This window comes from Chelmon rostratus, chromosome 2, assembly GCF_017976325.1.
Source record: "Chelmon rostratus isolate fCheRos1 chromosome 2, fCheRos1.pri, whole genome shotgun sequence".
NCBI lineage: Eukaryota > Metazoa > Chordata > Actinopteri > Chaetodontiformes > Chaetodontidae > Chelmon > Chelmon rostratus.
The window spans coordinates 7,285,137-7,307,448 of record NC_055659.1 but is presented as its reverse complement, the minus strand read 5'-3'; the positions used below and the strand labels follow the sequence as shown (position 1 = coordinate 7,307,448).

At 40.2% G+C, this 22,312-nt stretch overlaps 1 protein-coding gene across 3 annotated transcripts in view; it reads left to right on the top strand.

Annotated features, from left to right (window-relative positions):
• The first annotated feature begins 4,673 nt into the window (after positions 1-4,673).
• Positions 4,674-22,312, top strand: part of ephb2b (eph receptor B2b) — a 115,675-nt gene continuing 98,036 nt past the window's right edge. For all 3 annotated transcript variants that reach the window (XM_041963131.1, XM_041963139.1, XM_041963123.1), the window contains exon 1: positions 4,674-4,787. In XM_041963131.1, the coding sequence (XP_041819065.1) occupies positions 4,736-4,787 (52 nt within the window). In that variant the 5' untranslated portion in view covers positions 4,674-4,735. The remainder of the gene's footprint in view (positions 4,788-22,312) is intronic.

Sequence of the window (22,312 nt, the reverse complement as noted above, 5' to 3'; positions counted from 1 at the left end):
GGCTACAATGCCCCTTTTATTCCTCAGGTTATTCAGAGTTTAATTATAAAGCTTAATGTGAAAGTATTTAACATATTTTTATGTAATAAAATAAATAAACAATATCATCCATTGTTTCAAGAGCATTCAGCAATTTTTATCTAATGTCTAAATGTAATTTCTGTGGATTAATAATATTTTTCAAATACAAGATATGATCAAAAATAAAAATGATATCGCCTGGCATTTATTTAGAAAAGCTGAGCTTGCAGTTGAGTGTTAATAAAAACAGGTGACCTGGAGCTAAACTCTTCCTCTAAATAATCTTAGTAGAAAATTTCAATAAGCCCATGAATGTTCAGCTCTTAAACTCTGGGTGGCAGTGTTGATGCAATGAAGCCTTACACGGCTTTGGAGAGAAAAAACACTCCACACACTGACTAAAACATTGAAATCCTTTATGTCTTGTCTGTTCTGCTGGTGGAAATGTATATCATCGATTTTGTTGTATTATGGTCTTTTACAAAATATTCTAAATTTGAATCAGTCTTTTAATCTACTGCACTGAACACTGGCCTTCACTGTGTTTGAGGTATAATAAACATCAAATTATAAATTCCTTTAAATTGTGTGTCTTGGTCTGAAAAGCTTAATATACATATGCACATTCATACTGATGTAATTCAGTATCAATATATAGTTAATATTCAATTGCATGGATTCAGGATTGACTTGCAGAATAATTCAGGTTAATTTAAACATTGGCAAAACATACACTAATTTAAACTCTGCCAAAATAATTTCCTTCTGCTGCAAGTTTGAGACATTTATAAAAGAAACACATATGAAAGAAACTATAAGCCATATTAGTGAAATATCTATTCTGTTCTATTTTCTGGAGCTTAAATGCAATAATAATATCATCATACAACAGCTCCTATTAATATTAATGGGGATTTTCAGCTGCAGTTTTGATGGGCTGCATGAAATTATCATCATTATTATTATTATCATTGTTATCGTTAATATTAGTATTATTAGTATCATCTAAAATGTTATTACACTCAGTTATAGCAAAAATCCTGCTGAGTTTATGTGTCTGATTATATAAACAATAATTGCAGCTATTTTGTGATAAATTCATGGTAAATTTATAATGTGAATAACATCATCAGTGGTCAACAGAGACAAATGACTTATGGTAATGTTACTGAATTAATGCCGCACTTGCAGCGGTACATTAGCAAATTCTACAGAAAACAGTTTTTAATAATCAGAAAACTATCACTCTATATGACATATAATAGCAACAAGTCATGCCATGCAAATTATACACACATATACACACAAAAAAAAAAACATAGAAAGAAAACTGAGGATAAGGCGTTTTTAAAGATGCTGAGATGCTAAATAATTTTGCATTACTGCTGCTGTGTAGCTTTACTTTACAGCACGCAGCTGGTTAAACTAATGCCCTCGCGTCCTGCATTCACCTTGTGTGCAGTATTAGGAGGTAATTTAACAGGTAATTTGTTCCGTTTTATGAAATATGTTTTGTGTTTGGCTGCTGTGGCCAATGTTGCCGTTAAACCGGGCTGTTTTGATTCTGCTGTGTTGGGAGACCTTATAGGTGCAGCACTGTATGTTTTGCTTTTGGTGGATTAAGGAGTCATAGAGGAACATGAGAGGATTTATGCCACATTCAGGCATCTCTGCTTTGCATTACACACGTTTTATTACTATGCAGCCATTATAACATAGCGTGGCAGAAAGATCTCTGTTGGCAATATTAGAGGAGTATTAATATCATTTCTTCAACATCTTTCACTTCTCTTCTGGCTCAAGTCAATATTGAGCTGGTATGGAACTCATTATAGTCGGGGAAAGCTGCTTTCTCAGTGCCTTGCCGTTTTGTTCCATCTGTGTTGTAGTCACCTGAACATGATCTGAAGTCAGCCAGTCAAGTGACCTGGAATCAATACAGTCAAACTCAGTAGAGGCAAATAAATCAGCCTGGCTCATTTAACCCATGAGAGTCCTGCTGCTTAGCTACATCGCTGCGGCACGTAATAAGAAAGGCATGTTCGATGACAAATAATTTATCCCAAGTTCTTGCTTCTCATTCAGCTTTAGTGACTCCATGCTTTATATCCACGAGGCATCTCTCTCTCTGCATGTTTACCTGTTTTTTGTGTCCTGTAAATCCCTGCTCCCCCTCCCAGATGTCCATCACTGTCTTTGTACAAAAAGCAACTTGAAAGTTTTGTGTACATTGGACATTTTTTATCATACTTTCTCTCCGGGTGTCTTTGTATCTCCAACAAAGCGGTGACTTTCTTGGCATATCTGTAATTTCTGCAGCTGCTTCAGTGTATCCCTATGGCATCTGTCTCCGTGCCTGTCATATAAAAACCACTCTGTGTTTTATTCTTTACCCATCATAACTCTGTGTGTAAAGATACTGGAATTTTACTGCCAGCTTCTGGAGAGGGAAATCCGCTTCACACTACTCTCAGGAAATTTCAAAAATATGGCCACGGCTCGCGAGATGCACCGTAAATTCAGATGTCGTTTTAAGCCAAACATCACTGACAACTTGGGCCTACATGGAAAAGAGTAATCTTATTAAAACAGCAGAAAACTCATAAAAGTTGAATGTGTTATGATTATTAATATACATATTTATTTCACATATAGCATTTTTATTGACGGTTGGAAAATTATTGCCATTAATGTTGCTGCCAAGCTCCATTGTGCCCAACTTAAATCAACTTAGTGCAAACACAGCTTAATTTAAATAATTTCTGAAGATGAATTGTGACATGTCTCAAAGTGCTTTGTGCCAACATCACATCAACTGATTATGATTTTATGGTGATTCATGCACAGGAAGGAAAGTTTTGCATTCTGGAGGAAGTTACATTTCAGTTTGGCTTTGGTTCTTTGGCTCTGTTATTGGAAAATAACTGCTGCTCAGGTCTACCTAATTGACAGCTCGGCCTGTTCAATCACATGATGCCTTCCTTGTGATGCATGAATGATGGTTAGCTGGTCTGGGTTCAGCTACATAAAGTTAAATAAATTGAATTACTAACTATATTTCGAAAGCACCTCCTGCTCAACTGATCATATTACTATGAAATTCATCATGTAACAGACTTACATGTGCAAATATCAGCATTGTTTATCTCTCAAAGAAGAATCAGTGCAGCTAATACTTATTAAATACCCATTCACTGTTAGATTTCAATTGATTTTCAAGTTATGAATAGACATCCCCCTCAGATATAAACCGATAGTGGACTGCATGAGTAACAGCATGTAGACTTCTTTTATTGTACCTTTCCACATCATTATATTGATCTAACAATTCTTTTGAAGTGGTAGTAGAGAGTGGACTCTGCAGGCAGTCTGAATTATTTGTAAATCCTTCTCATATTTTTCAGACTTCACTTTGATACTAGACTTCCACTATTTTATTATTGTGGAGCAGGAACAGAGTGCCATAGCCATGACCGGCTGCCATGTTTTCTTGTATTCTTTTCTTTATTAGCAGGACACTTTGTTCAAGCCCTAAAACATCAGCTGGTGTGAAACTTCAGAAAAAAAAGAGAAAAAGTTTTTAGTTATGTGTAAAAGCTCGAAAATCAATAACAATCTTTTAATTATGTATCTACATGTGCCTATCTCTCTTTCTCCCTCTCTCTGTGTGCGCACGCACGCACACGCACACACACACACATATATTTATATATATATATATGTATTCCACATGGTAATTTTGACGTTCATTCCCGTAACAACAGATTTATATGCAATTACAGTTACATTCTGTTGCTTGTTGTTGTACATTCAATTGGCTAAAAATGAACGACATACAGGAAACTAACAACCATACAATTTTATCAGGGTATATAATTGTTATAGAAATAGCAGGTTTACACTCTGTAGGTTTTTGACAGTTACGCATACATTTTCCCAGAAAAGAAAAACAAAACAAACAAACAAAAAAACAACTAAAAAGGGACACCATAGGGGCTGGTGTAAGGCTGAGTGGAAAGCTACAAGACTATACTACAAGCTTACACAAATTAAACTGCAAACATTAGAGGTAAAAATGTTAAAGGAAATATTTGACTTACTTTAATTACTCTCCCGTGTTCGTCACCTGTTACAGCGCCAGAGGTCCCTTCATAGCTCACAGTGAACTGCGCAAACACGTTTTAAGCTTTGTCTGATAAAATAACAAACAGTATTCCCACTTCGAGCGCCGTGGCGGCGACAATAAGTTCCTCCATCTTTTATAAGTGCCCCACATGGCCCCAAAACGCTTAATTATCGCTAGGTAAGGCTGCGTGGACTGTCCTCCTCTGGATGATTGGCAGCGGGGTAAATTGAAGTGGCTTTGAAGGGGATGAAGGATCCTCTTGACGAGCGGCTCTATTGATAATTCAAATATTGTAAACCTCCTATCATGAATTATATACATAAAGTTGTCGTTTCTGTTTTATAGGAGAATTGCTCCATTAATGTATGGCTAAAATGCGCAGCCGTGTTTCGGCGGTGCTCGGTGCTCCCCTCCGTCTGTCGTTTTTTTGGTTTCGCCCAAACTTGGTTCAGATTTGAGTTGCTTCTCGCTGCTATCTGGGATCGCTCTATAGGAGGTGAAGGACCGCCTGTCCCCTCGCTGCCTTTGCTGTCAATGGCTTTCGGGACGTATTTTATTTGAATGTCTGGGCGATATAAGTGACCAATAATGGATATTCTATGGATATTATGGACCATACCGGCCGTAATAGCTGTTGAAGGTAAGCTAATGTTTTTATTACGGTTAAAGCCGCATCCTCTTGCCGACTTTGAGTTTGAAACAAAGCGCGTGAATGAACGGTTGCTAATTTTAATCACGTTAGGCTAACGGAAAATTCATCACTTTTCAGCTCCTTTAGCATCTGTTAATGTGTTACACCATGGCGTTTACAGTGCTTTAATGTAGCCTAGAACAGCGGGCAAGGGATGATGGTCAGACCCGAAAACATGCTCCAGCATCTCCGCAGGTAAAACGTTACGGATGCCGTTCAGCGTTAATTGCGTTAATTACGGAATGAAATTTGCGGGCTTTTGCGTAGCACAACAAGCTACGCCAGGTCAGGCAACGTTAAATCTGCGTCAGGTAGGTCGCATCCTGAGTGTCCGTGGAGGTGTGTCGCCGGTGTCGTTTCAGTTGTCTCAGCTGATGATAGGAACGTGAAAGACGAACACCAAGACGTCTCCTTGAACCTCTTCCAGCTCGTCCGGCACTAAATGCGCAAATATACATGCTGAAAATCTTGTAGTTTAACTTCGAGAAGGCGCAGGCTGCTCCCTGTTCGGTCATTTGTACGCAAAGCGTGGCTGAGCAGTGAGAGGCAGCAGGCAGCGTGGCTCAACACAATGAAACAGGTTGAATGGTGAAAATAATCTACATAATAATGTGTTTACAGTACAAACTCTGTGATGCTCCAAGGGAAATATATAGTGGCTTTACCATACTTATTGTTGCAGTTTTTAATTATTTAAGTAATCTCTGGTACGTTTAGGGACTATATTGTTGTGATTTGATCTCTAATCTTCTAAAAATATGTAGAGATTTTAAAAGCTCTTTTTCATAGTTCCTTTTAATTTAGGGTGTGTACTTTAAAGGATAATTTGCAGGTGATATTTTGCAGGAGTTTGCCCTATGATAGGACAGGGGACATTCACCACACTGAAGAATGGAAAGTGTTACCCCAGTCACACAGTTTATTCAGGCTATTTTTAGGATGTTGTCAGAAAACAAACATGTCTTCTTCCTCTGGTCACTTTAACTAAACCTCATAATTACAGGTGGAGCCCAGAAAGTATGTAAAAGCTCAACCAAGTGTAGCCGCAGGATAAAACAACAACAAAAAGAAAAGCAGGGAAAAAAAATATTTAGCCGCCTGTTTATGGTAAGATCATTCGTGCATGTGCAATCGCATCCCTAATCTGTATAGATCAGGTTGAAGGACCTGTCAGATCCCATGTAGGACCGGCTCAGAGTCTGACAAACTTCACGCGTCTTTATGCACACTCCTGCTGACTGCTCCTGTTTCTGGTTTTTCAGTGTAGACACACATCCAAGACCTAAAAAAGCAGTCTTGAAGGCTTGCATTACATTTCACATCGACAGCTTCTACATTTGTGTCACAGTTTTGAAATTTGCGTAACAGGTTTTTTATTTTATTTAGACACTGTTCCAGGACAGCCATATTATTTTAGGAAATTAAACATGCAATCCAGTATTAGCACTAAAACCACATCAGACAAATACAGGGAACAGTGTTCGGCATTTCATCCAAATCATGAGATTTATTTTTTATTTTAAGAATATAAAAAAAATATTTTCAGATTTATTTTCGTATCTTAGAGCACTTTGCAGGCATCAGAAAACCAACTGTGCTAATATTAACACAGCATGAATGATACTATCATGTCCCACATCTTAGTTTATTTAATAATATGTTGAATATTAATATATACTGAATGTTTACTAGATTTCCGTAAAATATATTCGGCGAAAAGTACCGACTATGAATCTCTTAATTTATTGTATATCGACGTCCCATTTCTATGTAAATAATATTCAATATGAGTTGTTTTCTTTTAATTACAGATATTAGGCTTGATTGTTATCATGATGGTTATTTACTTTTTGATTTTATCCTTGCTGCTCTGTCCAGCAGTAAGGGAACCACAGGATGTAAAGAACGCCAAAAATAACACCAGTTTCACACTACACAATGCTGGGCTTCCCTTTGTTTTTTCTTTCTCTCTAAAATCCCAACATGGACGTGATGGCTTTTTGTCTACATGTAAAATCTACTGTGAGGCGTACGTGTAAGCTGAGAGCATACAGTGCCTCAAATATCCATCGGCACGATCCCTCAAATAGTTATTTCAGTGTGCTCAAGTACACTTCCTGTTCGATTAAGACAACGCGGTTGATATTTAGTGTTACACTACATATATAGTATGAATGTTGCAGTACCTTTTGGGCCTGTGATGTTTCACTTTTTGATTTGGAAGCCGGCTAATCCCGTCGCCAACCCAATACAGCCCCCTCCATTTTACCCTGTGAATCACCCTAGTCGACTATCCAATGAAGTTGCAAGGATGGCTTACGTATGAGAAATAAAGGGTTGAAAAAGAGGTCACTGCAGCTCTAATCTGAAAAAAAAAACCCCATCCCATCATGCAACAGCAAAGAACCCTCTAGTGGATCGTTTTGACACGTTTACTGCCGGAACACTACATTTCCTACATTGTTATTTTGCTTAATAGACAGTGACATCTTGGCATAGTTCTGTTTTGTTTTTTTTAAACTGACGAAGATTATTTGCTAAATGTACCGTCGCATTATATTATTCGTTTATCGCAGAAGCATTATATACTGTGTACTGTGGGAAAGGCTTTGTTAAAAAAACAAAACAAAACAAAACCCAAAACATTTAATTTTAGATATAAATCGAGCGGGGTACTCATGAAATTAAAAGTCACACGTTTCTTGAATTCAACATGATTTCCGTAGAACAAACATATCAAAGGCCTGCTTGTTATACAAACAATCAATGAATCAGGAAGGAACCATACTGGATAGGATTATAGGATTAAAACTGAGGCCAAACTGAAGAAAATCCTAGTTGTGTCCCAAGTATCCGTTTTTTCGCACAGTGTCAACACTGCACACCATGTAAAGTCTGAAATACTGTAAATTGGCCTTGAAATGCTAATTAGCATTTTCCTCAGCATCTTATCTCTGCTCAGACTCCTACACTATGTCCCCCTCTCTTTGGCAATATCACCATGCCGACTATAAATGACGCTCATTCATCAGTGGCATTCCACCATTTTTCAAAGGCATTTAATTTACCCCGCGCAATGTTAAACAACTCTAAATTGTTGATTAGTGTTAATGTAAGCTGCCACTGATGCCACGTCTTATTGGTTTAGTTAACAGGAACAGACAGGCTCTTTTCGAAAAATTAATGGAGGTAGCACTGCCAAGGAAATTAGCTTAGCTATGTCAAACATGTCTATGAAAACACACTGTGGATTTATCCCTTCATTAGTTTACCCATTCATTGTCATCAGTGCTCAGTTGACAGCCATGCTAACAATGGCGCTCATCTAATTCTGTTGAGTGGAAATTCTCAGATTCATCCCCGGCCATAAAATTGTAGTAGCCCGTATTGTTCGGAGGAGATGAAATTTACTAGACGGATCATTTGGCTTTTCCGATTTCTCCCCCGTCTCTCTTGTGGTATTACAGTTTGCGCAGTGCAAACACAGCAAAGGTTTTCTGGGGGGATTGGTTTTGCTGTGATGCAACAACAACCTCCTCCAGCCTTGTACGCAAGTTGTTGTTGGGGTCAGCGGGATGATAGATCACTTTGATAGAACATTTTCTTCTCTTTTGCTTTGAAGGAAACATAATGGGACAGAAACCACAGTAGAGGATGGTGAAGTGGGGTAGAATGAGATCACAGCATGGAGTCTTTAAAAAATGTCTAGCAGATTTGATTGCATTTCAGTGTGCGCTGCATTCCTTCAGCGCTCTGTTGAGCACTGGAGCCCACTCAGTTGAAAGTTGGCAAACACTGGCTACGTTGATGTTTTAAATTTTTCATTTTTTTGTTCTGATTTAATTTAGTAAATTACATATATTTGTATTTTGCCTAACCCTTTCAGCACCATTTTCCCACACACGGCACATAAGGCAGTCTGACAGTTCAAGGCGCAGTATGATTGTTAATGTTTTGAAAATGCTGCCAAGTTTGGTAAAGATGCTTTCATATGTAAATTCAGAAGCTGTTTTTGACCGGAATTGTTTTGTAAGGAATAGACGTGCGAGTGTAACATGGAAGCATTATGTTTTGTGGAAGAGTAACAAAAGACAGACGGAGGCGGGCTCCGAAATGGGATTAGATAAAGGTAAAATGAGCGACCGTATACAATCCGGTGTTTTCTCAGTCCACCCAATGAGCAGATGCAGGGAGCTGGCCTGCACGCCAACCGCCACAGTAGGCTTTCACAAAGAATCTGTCTCTATTCAAGCCTTAATCCATGCTGCCGAGGGCCCAGGCATTGTCACTTTGCATGCAAAATTTCAATTAGTGCTGGTACCAGTTGTTTCACTTGAAGGGGGGTGTCACATTTCAGAGACATCTATGGCTACCTTTAGGGTGAGATTAAGGCAGAAGTGTCACTGCTTTGCTTAAGAAAATTTTGCAATGCATAAGGTTACTGGTACTGAGCTGCTATGCTTTATTATGGCCACTGTACTTGGACCCAGACCCTCAAATTACCAGAGGTTTGACTGTAAAGCAAAGTTTATTACTTAAACACTAAGTAGGAGAAAAACAGAAAGCTTTGATTCCCTGAAGCTGGATTTGTTAAAACCTTTACACATGAGATTCCAGTGTTGTATGTTTCTGTCCCAGCTGGCTCTGTACGCAAAATAGTTGCGTATGTTGCTCCTGGATCCAGCTTGTTCAACCAATTTGACTAAGGACCCAGTTCAAAACAAGATGGACTGTTTGACGCTCTTTCCATGCTTTCAGCTGTTTGACTCTGACTGCCGTGGTTTCCTGTCACGAGCCAACTCTTCTTTCTCTACTGCTTTTAACTGTTGAGTCAGGTTTGCTTACTTTCACTTCCGTGAGTGCAACTTTTTTTTAAACGTCTTTTTTTCTTAGTTCGCTTCTGTGAGTGCGCTACAGATTTAAGAATGGAAGCGTCTAAGGATCAGTTTACTGAAGTTCTCAATTTAACTACCGCATGGGAAGTACTATCATACATATGAAAAAAAGCAACGTATAATCTAGTGAAGGACAACTTCAGAAGCCAAGTCAAAATGCAGTTGCACGTCACTGCACAACCTCCACAGACTGCAACTAGTGGTTTAATGCTTAATATTACTATATGGCATATACCTTGTGCTTGTGGTATTCTTTTCTTTCTTTACATGCCTTGTGTCACCATTTTTCATATACCGTACATCTGCTGCATTTAGAGTGACTTTTGCCCACTTTCGGTATTTATAGCTTCTTAAAAAAGAACAGGTGTTTAATCTTCTGTCTCTTTGCTCTGTAATCAGGCCTGTTAAGTTTGCCGAGACATGCCGGTCAGATATGGCTGCGACTTGATGCTATCAGAAAATGAAAATATTTTCAGAGTCAACAGGTGTTTCGAGTCTTTCAGCATGCAATATAAGGCTGCCGGTGCATGGCTGACGCTGCAAGAGAAAACAGTGGGTTCATTTAAAAGTAAATATGACGTGCTTGAAAGTCCCTGGGCACTTTTTTTGCCTTTAAAAAGGCTTGATTGAAAGCACATTCTCTCTAATACTACTATGCTCCTAAGCATTGAGCATTTCTTTGTGATAACGTGGTAATTACAAATATTCTAATATATATAATGTATTTTAAGTGTCCTTGTGTATCTGAAATAACAAGATTTTCAAAATTATATAGAAGAAAATATTAGTTTATCAAAAAAGAAAAAAACAAGCATATCAGTTCAATTGTTAAAGAATTAAGAGACGTGGGAGCTGTAATCTATATATACACAAGCACAGATATTATTATGGGTTCGCAGCAATGATGAAATCTTGCACATGTGCTTACATGTTTCACTTGGCGAAGGACGTCTGACAGGATATCGTAATCTATAATCTCATCAAATCCCAAACACATAAAGATTAAAAGGTGTATCCACCCACTTTCACCTAATATTAGGGTTGGTCATATCAAACAAAAGCATGTGTGGGTGTAATGATAATTGCTTGTAACTCTTGGCATTTGATGTATCCCTCTTTAAGCATCTAATAGGTGGCATTTAGTTTTTTAGATAAATATTAGTCACAGAAAAAAAAAGAAGCTGACTTACAAATACTTTCCCTGATTGTCTAAACTTTTTCCAGCGCTTATGTTTTCCATCCATGCGTCAGTAAGATACGACAAATCAAATTTCCCTTAATACTAGTCCACACACCGAACATGTGTTTGTTTTTTTTCCTTAGAAACAGTGATCAAAATGAAGTGTACACATATTAAACAACTTTTGCACTACTTTTGTTGTCATGCACAGCCCAATCTCTGGACAGAAAGTAGCTATCAACTTCTACTTAACCGAGCTTTTATGTAACACTGGTGGTACTGTGTGCTATGAATGGTGAAAAGATGCATTAAGGAGAAATGTTTTATTTAGTAAAGGATCAGGTGATTTAGGCGTCTGTTTGTCTTGCAGTGCTTTAGAGGTAGGTGTGCCGTTGGATTGGAGGACTATAATTGTTTCAGTGTGTAGCTGGGAAAACAGCGTGGTCAAAACCTGAAAGAGTACGAGTAAAGCTATTGTAACAGTGTTATAGTGCATATTATAGAGCTCCTAATCCTGGCAATGCTGGACAAAGACAACATCCAACTTAGTCCAACAGCGTTCTTTTTCACATTATTACAGAAGGCATCTATTACATCCATCAACCAATCAGGTTTTCAGACATATGTTGTAAATTGATAAAAACTGGAGCTTGTGACTAATGTTCCTGCTTCGATCCCGTGGAATAAAGTTCACGTGGTGTTTTCTTGCTGAACAGAGTACATAGTTCGGATAAATAGACACTTATGGAGGAAACTTGCTTTACCTCCATGTAACCTCTCCTCACACAGGAATCTAGATCAAGGATGTTCTTATATCCTGCTATCTTAATTAGCACATGTTAATTGGCAGTGCGCTGTCTCTTGGTAAGTCATATTTATTAGGGAGAGCCTGATTCATCCTAACCTTATGGGAATAGAAATCATTAGGGGACAGTGAAACGTATTTCCAGACATTATTCATAACAGGAAATGTGTAAGCACTCACAATCAAAATGGCGCCGCAACATGTAGGCCTAATTTGCTGTCTGAATTCTTTGTGCAATCTCTTTAATTTGACAGAGGTCTCGCCCATTATGTGGAATCAGTGTGTTTTATGTCTTTGTCACTGTGCATTTCCTTTTTTTATCCAGGCAGTAAAATTGTCCATAAGTCTGAGAACGATAACTGAGTTCGCCTGCGAAGCGGAGGTGGACTGATCAATGTGCTGTATGTTCCTGTCACATCCTTCATGTGAACGTCGAGTCGTACACATTAACAATATGGCGCTTAAAATATTCAACCCAGCGAAGCCGGCTACCGAACGAGGACGCGGGGAGAAAGAGCGACAGGAGGAGGAGGAGGAGGAGGAGGGAGAGTGTACCCTGAGAGAGGTCAGACCTCGTTTCAGAGACCCCCGTCCACACACACCCCAGGTACTGTGACACTGCCTTTATGAGCGTGCCCGTAGAACACAAACCCACCGGATTAGTGTCTGGCTCTCAATGTCCCCGGGAGCAGAGCCCATCGGCCGAGACAAAGCGGGGCTGATTGCGTTGTCATCTGCATCACAAAGGGAAGCCTTTTCTACCTGAACCGCTGCCTGTGCGCCGCGCTGCACATCACATCTATCAGCGACTCTGGACCCACGTGACATCTGCCTTTTGTTTTTTGTCCATCCCCGTCTCCCCCTCTTCCATTCTTTCTCTCCGGCCCACACCGTCTGTCCACCATGGCCCATATCAACAGCAGGACCCCCTCCCCCTCCCTCCTCAGTGGAACCTAGCTTCTTAGTCTCCACCAGCGCTGACCGTTTTCTGTTTTCGCCGGTAGTTATGCGCTCGGCGCGGTGTGCATCATCTTCCCTCGCTGCAAAGAGCCACTAACACATTTGTTGTCGTTCCTCCTCTCCCCCTCTGGCTCTGGCTGGCTAGCTGTATCTCAGCTCAGCCGACATGCAGACACGTCAGACAAAAAGCCCGGTCTCCCGCTGTCAGACCCCAACACGTCTAGCGGTCTCACTCGGACAGAGAGAACTCCCCAGCTGAGGTGCTGCCAGTAAGCAGACGTGTTTTATCTGATTAGTGTACTGGGCAGGCAGGCTCTGCTCTTCTGTGACTGATGACTGTTGTCTTGTGTTGTTGACACAGGCAGGTCCAGCAGCCACAACAGACACAGATCAAGCTTCTCTATTCGGATTGTCTTCTTCTGCCTATGCACAAATGAGTTTACCATAAGCCTTATGGCGTTCATATACTTTGCAGTACTTCATCACCATCAAAGAAATTACTTTTAAAGTCCCCACATTCTTTCATATTTAATGACCTTAACGTGCACTACTCTTTAACCAATGAAATAAAATTTTTATTTTTGGGGAGAAACAAAGATGTTAGAACTATCTCAGGCATGATAACTAAAGCTGAAAGGTACACTTTTTTTTTTTTATCTCCCATTTAAGATGCTTTATGAATAGATTCAATAGATTAAAGAGGGTATGACATTTAAAAAGCGATGGGAGGGACCGAACGGGAGAGAATGACTTTTTATGTCCTAAAGTGTGATAGTTGGATTCTATTCACAAGTAATTGCATTAGCTTAGAGAATTGGGAATTAACACAAGGCAATTAACTGATTTGGCCTTTGGCTGTGACTTGTCTGGTTTTAGAGAGCTGTAGCCCATCCTGTGTTTTCACAGATTAATTTAGAAATCACAGTCAGTCGGATGCAGAACCTTGTAAACCATACAATGGGAGACTGTAGCACTTGATATACCTCGGTGAAATGTTGGTGCGTTGCAGCGAGAGTTTGTATAGCTTATAAAGAACAGTGTTTTTCATGTAAAAGACAGAAAGTGCAGGATGGACGTTTAGAGGTGGGTAATCTCAAAGGCAAGGGTCATCACAACAGCAGGGTAAACACACTTCTTAGTGCTTAATCGCGTGTAGTCCAATTACCATGGACTGCTAGGCCACGATGGCTAATTGTCAACAGCAAGGGTGTAATTTCCATTTCAACTTTGGGGGAGAGATCTATTGGGAACTGTTTAAGACACTACAATTATCTTCTTCACCATAGAGAGCGGTGTGTCCTTAATGGGATTCTATCCATGTATGTCGTACACCGCGTGTATGATGCGTAACACTTTGACGATCAACATTACATCCTGACCTGACCAGTGTATTGGGAAAGGGGCACGTTAGCTGATCTGCACAGTTACAGACTGTATTCACGCAGTCATGAGCACAACATGTTTTTTGACAGATGGTTCATTTATGTGGTGGGCATGAACGAGTGGGCAGACTGTCCTCTTGTTGAGAATGTTGAGTTAAAGATATCGTGAATTCAATTTAAGATCATTTCATGACGAAAAGTATTTTTTAAAGGCATTTTTATTGAAACTTTATTTATTAAGACATGATACTTTAAGAGCTAATATAAATATTTCAGTTAATAATACAGAATGTCTGCCCGCTGTACTGGTATCTCACTGAAGAGAGAGTTAAAGGACAACTATAGTTTTTTCTAAAATGGGTTTTGTTTTTGTTGATTTGCTCATTCGTTCTATCTTTTTTGATAACACTGTACTTGTGAAAGTGAACTCTGAAATCTCAGCAGTTACTTTGGTGAGTACAGTGGTATCATAATCAGCAGAACAGATGGCCTGAGATATGAAAATCAAACCCATGTCGAAGTTTTCCTTTAACTGTCAGTTACGCAATATCTCTTAAGGACTTTTAGTTAAATAACAAAATTAATGAATGTGAGTGTGTAACATTTACTGCTGTTTGATTTGTTATGCAGATTGTCTTGATTCAGCTTTCAGACTGGAGTTTACAATCTACTAGTGGGAGTGGTTAGATTCTCACACTTGATAGATTGAAGTGAGGGAGACAAAACGTGTAAATTAGATTTTTAATAATAAAGTGGATCTGTCTCTCCCTCAAGTGACCAACAGGGATCAACAGAGTTGGTAAGCATGCATAAGATTAGAGCTCACGAGGGGATGGCAGGTGGAGCATGTAGTGAATGATACTGTAGTTTTACTGTGAGGATTTATTTATTTGACTACAAACAGCAGCATAATTTGGATAGATGAAAGGCAGGACTTAGCCTTTTTTTCCCTCTGACCTCGTAGCACTTTTTGTCACAGTGTGTCTACCTTAGCTTATAGCTCCAAAATCAATAACCCAGACTCAGCAAAGATTATACCCTTGTGATTGTGTTTATGGAGCCCTATCAATTGACACTTCATTGTAGTTGTTTCTTATTTACCAAAGCCGGTGATAAATGTGCCATTTGGGCAGAGAAAGCTTACCTGAATTTACATAATCACTTGTCTGAAAGTGGATCTAGTGTGGGGAGCAATCAGCAGCATCTGCCACACTCACACTTGGAAGATAATAACATCTTGTCCCCCTCTTGTTCAAACTAACAATTCATTGCTGTTTTATTCTAATTCCAAACCTGTCAGAGATTTCCAGCAGGAAACGCTATCTCTGAAACACATGCCCGCAATTCTAGAGCGGCCAAAGAAAGACTGATACACATCCTTTGGGGTCAATAAAACAATGTCTGGAATCACAATACAGCCATGAGGTAACGTGGCTTACAGAACGGGAGCCAGGTATATAAGGAGATGGTGAAATGATGACTGTTTTCCGTGCCTTCCCCCTGGCAGCGCCTTTCGGCTAGAAATCACAATGGATCATTTGGGAGGGCAGCTGGAAAATCCATAGAGAATCTCAAGAGACCTGCTGCGCCTGTGAAATCAATACAGAGATCCAGCTGAGACCATTAAATGAAACGAATGTCATATGATAGGGTTAAACATGTAGAATATTATTATTCATACAGTCCAAATAGGTTTTTCATCTGCAGATAATACAAGCAGGCATGGGCGTCAATAAAGGCACCACAGATTGTCTTGTATTTCAAGCACCTACTATACACACAAGCAGATCATCATGTATTTGACCTATTGTTGGCCTTAAGAGAGAGGCAGAGAGGACAACTGACAGTTAAATTAGCTGAAGCTTAACGTATTCGGTCTGTGCTCCATTATCATTCATTACTAAATTTTGTACTTATATTGTACATATATACATATATTGTATTTACTAAAATACGTTTTGTAGTAGCAGATAGAACTCATAGCATAACTTGCAGCATTGTGGTTGTCTCAGATAAAACCAAGCCAACAGCTATAACGTTGGTATTGGTGGACGTCTCTCTTCCAATGCATCCTCAGTAATTTGGATAGACGGCTTGTAGAAGAAAACTAGCACATCTGTTGAAGTGTACCTATTTTAATGACTGATTAATCTAATCATTGCCATGATTAACTGATTGATTTGATTCTGTAATGTCTCAGACAGTTGAAAAAACAAACAAACCAAAGCTCCTGGTGACAGCTTTGATGTTACATTGCTTGTTTTATCCAAGCAGAAGTTCAAAACACAAATGTATTCAGTTTGCTGTCATATAAGATGGAGAATAGCAGCAAATCCTCAGATTTGGAAAGCTGAAACCAGATAAATAGTTACTGATTCCATTAATTAATCCATTAAATGACTAACTGTTTCAAATGTTTTGTATAGCCAACAGAAGTAATACTCTGGAACTCCCTCTAGTTTTCAATTTATCTGTATGGAATGAAATCATGGAAGAGCCCTCCAACCACTAGGACACCCATACTGACTTGGCAGATGCAGACACATGTGTTTGGAACTGCTTTCATGTTTCAGTTTATCTTTATGGAAATCCCTTTCTGTTCTTCCACTCACTATTGTCAGTTTATACAGCATAATAGCCTTGACAGAGCAAACCTATAAGCAGTTATGTGTGCAAAAACACAATCGTAAATTAAAGTATGTGCCGTTTTGTGGGTGCTTTTATCCAAAGTGCCTTATGGTAACACAAGGAAACAAATACATTTGTGGCATGGGTGGCCTCAGCAGGGAAGGAACCCCAAAACAGGGTACAGTTACGTGCATGCTGTGTTCAGCACTGCTCAGTGCAGTGCCGTCCCAGTCTGATTACACCTCTTCTGAGCACTTCTCAATCTGCTTTCCTTTAGAAATGGTTTGACACTTTGTAGTGGTCAGGCCGGCACACTACACGCATGTAGCGCCGGTGCGAGCTGATGGCGCTGCTGTCAGGGAGCTCGCCTGTCGGAGTGATTGAAAAAGCATGTTTGGGATTAGCCGTCTGTCCTCATCTGTGTGCTGCTCTGGCAGGGGTGTGTGTCTGGGGGTCGGCTGCTCTCCGTGCCTGCCATGGTGCTCAGTGACGGAATAGGTAGAGTTGGACCTTAGTTCTCACACAGCCTTTCACCCTGCCAAGTACACACACAAAAAAGCAGGTTTTGCCACACATGCAAACAAGTGCACGTCCCTGCTGGAAATCATGGAGAGCGATCATTTTTATCTTTGCTCCAGATGTCCCGTGGGCACTCTGAATTCAACATTTTTAACACAAAGACACAGGCAATTGTTGTTTTGACTTCGCTTCATTTTGGCTCTCTTAGCAAAATGAAAGGCTTTGGGTCATTTTACATGTGATTTCACTTTTCTTCCCACCACGGGAACCAGTAAAATAGCACATTACGCAAAAAATGATTTTCCTTTGATCTCTGTGCCTACAGTAATATGTCCTATTTTTTAAGAAATAGAATTTGAAACCCATAACAGTGTTTAGTGGTTTTCCTCCTTACAGACAGATTTTTGGCATGGACACCTGCTAATCTCTATTTCACAGATACTAGCATGCTCATTTTCTGTCTCTCCCGGTCTGTCTGCGTGTCTCTGTCACACACATGAATGTATGAACACTTCTGTCTACACTATTTTCAAACTCAACACCTGCAGGGCTGGCCCGTCAGGCTTTTTTTGGAGTTATGGCATTAACGTGGAAACCAGAGGGCTGAAGCCGGATTAGTCGTGAGGAGGTGTGAACACAAGGTCAGGGCAAAGATGCCCTTTCAGCTGATATTTTGTCGTCATACTTTTACTCTTGACGTCTTAATCCCAACACTTGGCGCAAACTGACAGACAAATATGCTGTCACAAAAAGAAAAATGAATGTTCCTTTTGCTGTTTACTTTTTGTGGCTACTTTTTTTCCACCTCCTGTTTCGATTCTTTGAAATATTCACAGGCACACACATCTGATTCTTGGACATGTTGTAGCCTAAGGGAAGTATTTTGAGAAGCCTTAAGTTTCCTTTTGTTGAATAAAGATTATGACAACTGGCAGCTTCATAACTGTCTTGCTGGAAATAAGAAATTGCTGTTAACATAATTCCAGGGGATAGTGAGCTGTGTGCTCAGGACTCCGCCAAAAGTAGGCTGGGACTGTTGGTCACAGCACAGGTTGCATCCGCTTCGACTGCCAATAATGAAACTGTAAGCTGCAAACATTTTAGATTGAGCTTTTTCAGGCTTTGGAAGCTGAAATCTACAACTTTACACACATTCAAACCAATGGTGCAGTTGAAAATGTCAATGGAAAATAAAATAGTTTTTACTGAAGTGATGAAATTTGATGGCGCTGGAATTGTCAGGTGCCACCTGACAAGCGTGGTAAACTGTTTTCAGAGGTGTGTAAAGAGCTTCTCCAAACCCCAGTAAGCATCAGCTGTTTTAAACGCTCACTGTACTCCAGCACCACACTGATGGTTATAATGATCTGTTTCTTTACAAAAACATGAATTTCATCTTAAAATGACACCCCGGCTAACAAGTAAACAGTCAGGGTAATTGGGGTACTGACGAACGCTGAATGCCTTCAAAATATTTTGACCATAGAACAGCCCTCCAGCCACAGGACACCCATGCTTGAGAGAGACAAACAGGCACTGGACCGTGTGTTTTGGGCCCGTTTCTGTTTTTCCACTTATCTTTATGGAAATCTCTTTCTGCCACTCTCTATTGCCGGTTTGTACAATATAATAGCTACTGGAATGAGCAAACCTGCAAGCCGTTATATGTGCAAAAAGTGAAATGTGGTAAAATAAAGTATATACCAAATGTGCCATTTTGTGCATGCTTTTATCGAAAAGTGCCTTACAGTAACATAAGAGAACAAATGCATTTGTAGCATGGGTAGCCTTAGCATGTGTGCTGATGAGTTTGTTCCCCCATCACTTCTGAGGAAGTAGTCCGATCATTATCCTTTAAATAATGGTCATTTAAGCATGACAGGAATCAGATCATATGATTGAGGAAGTGATTACTTCAGCACAACAGGAAAAAAGGAAACCGTAGTTCTCAAGATTTCTCAGCAGCTAAGCTTTATAGTCAAACATGCCCCATCTCCAAAAATAGGGCTGGGTAACGAACTTCACTATTTCTGTGGCACCAACAGAAATGTTTCAGTGCTATTGAGAATCAGAAATCAGCCTTGTCATTCAGTGCCAGATTTCAATACTGAAGGATCAGCATCAGTGAACCAATAAGCATGCAGCACGCCAAGATCTAATAATGCTGGTGATGGGGCGCTCTGATGTTACAGGTTGTAGAGGCATGCAGGAAAACACTATGTTATGTCCAGAGATGTGGCTGGCTGTTTTGTTTTGTCAGAGTACCGGTATTGAACTTTTTAAAAGGTACCCAGCCCTATCAAAACCGTTTTTGCCGCCACCATTACCTCCTTTGTCCTGCTCCAGGCCTCTTCCATAAAAACAGCTTCATCTGCTTGTCTTTCTCTTACCATCCACCACCTGTCATCCCCATGCTAATGTGAAATATTAACAACCTGAGAGCCCCAGTAGAAACGCAGCACTTCGTAGAAATACATTACCTGTCACTCTGTCTCTGGATTAGGACTTCCCCGGTGCCAAGTGATTTAAGGACCTTTTGCTAGGTTGTCAGGAGAGACATGATTGTGCCTGTGGCCGTAAAGAAACATATGTGCTGTTTTTTCTTTTCTTTTTTTTTTAAGGCGTCAGTCAGGCAGGACCAGATGTGTGCGGTGAGTGTTGTCGGGTTTTTTTTCTCACTCGAGCGTGTGTCAGACGCCGTGTACAGCTGCATGGAGGAAGAGTTAAGTCCGTTTCACGGGGAGCGAGGAGGAGGTGAGAACCAGCAGGTCTAATTGAGGCAGTTAATGGGCTGTCTGAAACCATCATTCTACCCGACGTAGCATGTGGAGAAGCTCTTCATCATTGAGCTGAATCTGATAAAACAGCTCTTATTCAAAGACGAGCTATTGGCCTAGACGGGACTTTTACAAATGTAAACATTGCTTGATTCATAATATCATACTTACTCTTTTTGCTGCAGATGTGGAGTATTTATGAAGCTCTCAGTTTGGGCTACAGCAGTCTGTCTTTGTTTTCCTCCTCTGCTGAAATGTCTTTGTTGCTTTTCATTGCCAGACTGAAATGTCCAATTTAACTACCCATTTTATCTTAAACTTAAATTTTCCTCTTCAAAAAATTAGCCATGATATGATTTAATTAGCATGCAGCGAAGCGTTGTTTATAGTTTCTGTAATCTAGTGGTATTATCCTGGCTAAAGAAAAGAACTGATTTTTTTTTTTTTGTTGGTTGTCTTTTTAAGTGGAATTCCCTAAACGAGTGAAACTGCACTGGAAACTATGTTGAAAAGCAATTATCTCAGTCACATTGGGACATGTTTTCATATGTTTTCACTAAAAAGTGCTAAATACATGGATGAATAATTGAAGAATATTTTTTTGCTGTTTTCCCAGCTTCAGTTGGCCTCGGCACTGTCTTAACCACATCCCTCCTTTGCAAAGTCCAAGCCCCATTCCTCTCTGCCTGGCTTAAGTCCCGGCTTAGTCCCGACCTTCCTCCCCAGCTCTTCTGTTCCTCCCACTGCAGCCACAGCCCAGATCCCTGCTCAGCTATCAGTTCCAACCAAAAACATGCTCGATAGAAAGGCTTTATGCACTGTGCACACTCTTAAACATTTCAGTTCAAGCTGTTTTACAAGGAACTTCTACTGATGGCGGTTGAGCAGCTCCTGCTGGAGCAGTTGGGCATCCATGTTTTGCTCAAGGGCATGTCAACAGCAATAGGAGAGAAAGCACCCCTCGTGCATTTAATCCAACAGGTTTTTCTAGCCACGGAGCTACCTCTGACTTGTTTGAGTGAAGGAGCATGAGTGCAGCAGCGGCCGTAGAAATGGCTGGGTGGGTGTGTGGGTGGGAGGTATTCAACATTCAACATCATTGACACAGTGAATTGCTCCTCTGGGATGCACTGAAGAGAAGGTGCAAGGTTGTGTCAGAAGCAAAGTGTGGTCGGGTTTAGTGAACAGGCGTCCATTATATCGAAGCTTTGCAGCTGCATCACATATTTCCCCGCAACCGTGGCTGACGCCATCCTGGAGGCCCACTGGAGAATTGGCTTTGTGCAAATCATGGCTAAATATAACAAGTGGTCTTGAAAAAGAGAGATAGCTGGAATACATCGGTGTGGGATTGAAGTCTGTGCAGTTGTTTTAGAAGATAGCATGATAAAGTTAATGGAGTGTCTATCTGCGCCCTAGTGAGAATAATCACCACCAGAGCAGCTATTCGGCTATTTACACCCGTCAGCAGGTGATGGAGTATAAAGAGTGACAGAGGCTGCATACGGAGGAGGTCGAGGTGGTGAATGGGTCAAAGGGTTCGAGTCCCATGTGAAACCAAAAGTCAATGCTAACTTTTCTTTAGACTCAGATGACTTATTTTAGATTTCAGTCACAGTTTGGTTTGTTTTAGGCAACAAAATGACTTCATTAGGATTAGGAAACACTTATGGTTTATGTGCAAATAGCATTGTTGTCTACGGACACTTGGGTGCTAATTGCATCTGCCTAAAGTTTATTTACACAAGTTAGCCTCAATACAACAGCAGAGCGTGATGCAATCCAGAATCCTTGATACGTACTGTGCATGCATTTATGATACCAAACATTCACCTCTGTTTAAACGGGCACAATCGGGTGCCTTTTCAGAGCATGTAAGTGCATTTGTGAAGAAAAAAAATCCGTAGAAATTGTAAAATTCATAGAAATTCACAGTCATGATTACCTTTGAAGCACTTGTCTAAAATGTCACGAGAGTCTTTTAACGGATGCCATGCACAGTTGGTGGGAAAAGCAAATGATGATTAAACACTAAAGGAGTGTCGATGGCATTAATCAAGTTTTGCATTGAACTCTAATCACCCAGTTGCAATCAAAACTCTTAACACTCTGGCTAGACTGTGCTGTAACCTCGGCGTCCAGCTCTCAGACTGTGGTGCAGTGGATTTGAGCCCTCACTTACAGATAACAGGCTTTTTCCCTTCGTTTTTTAGCTCTATAATCAGTTTCAAATGAGAGCCGGGCCTTTGGCAGACTTCTTATGGCGGTGGTTTGATTCAGCCAAAAAGCCTCTTGTGAAGTGGATGAATAGTCAACGAGAGTTCATTC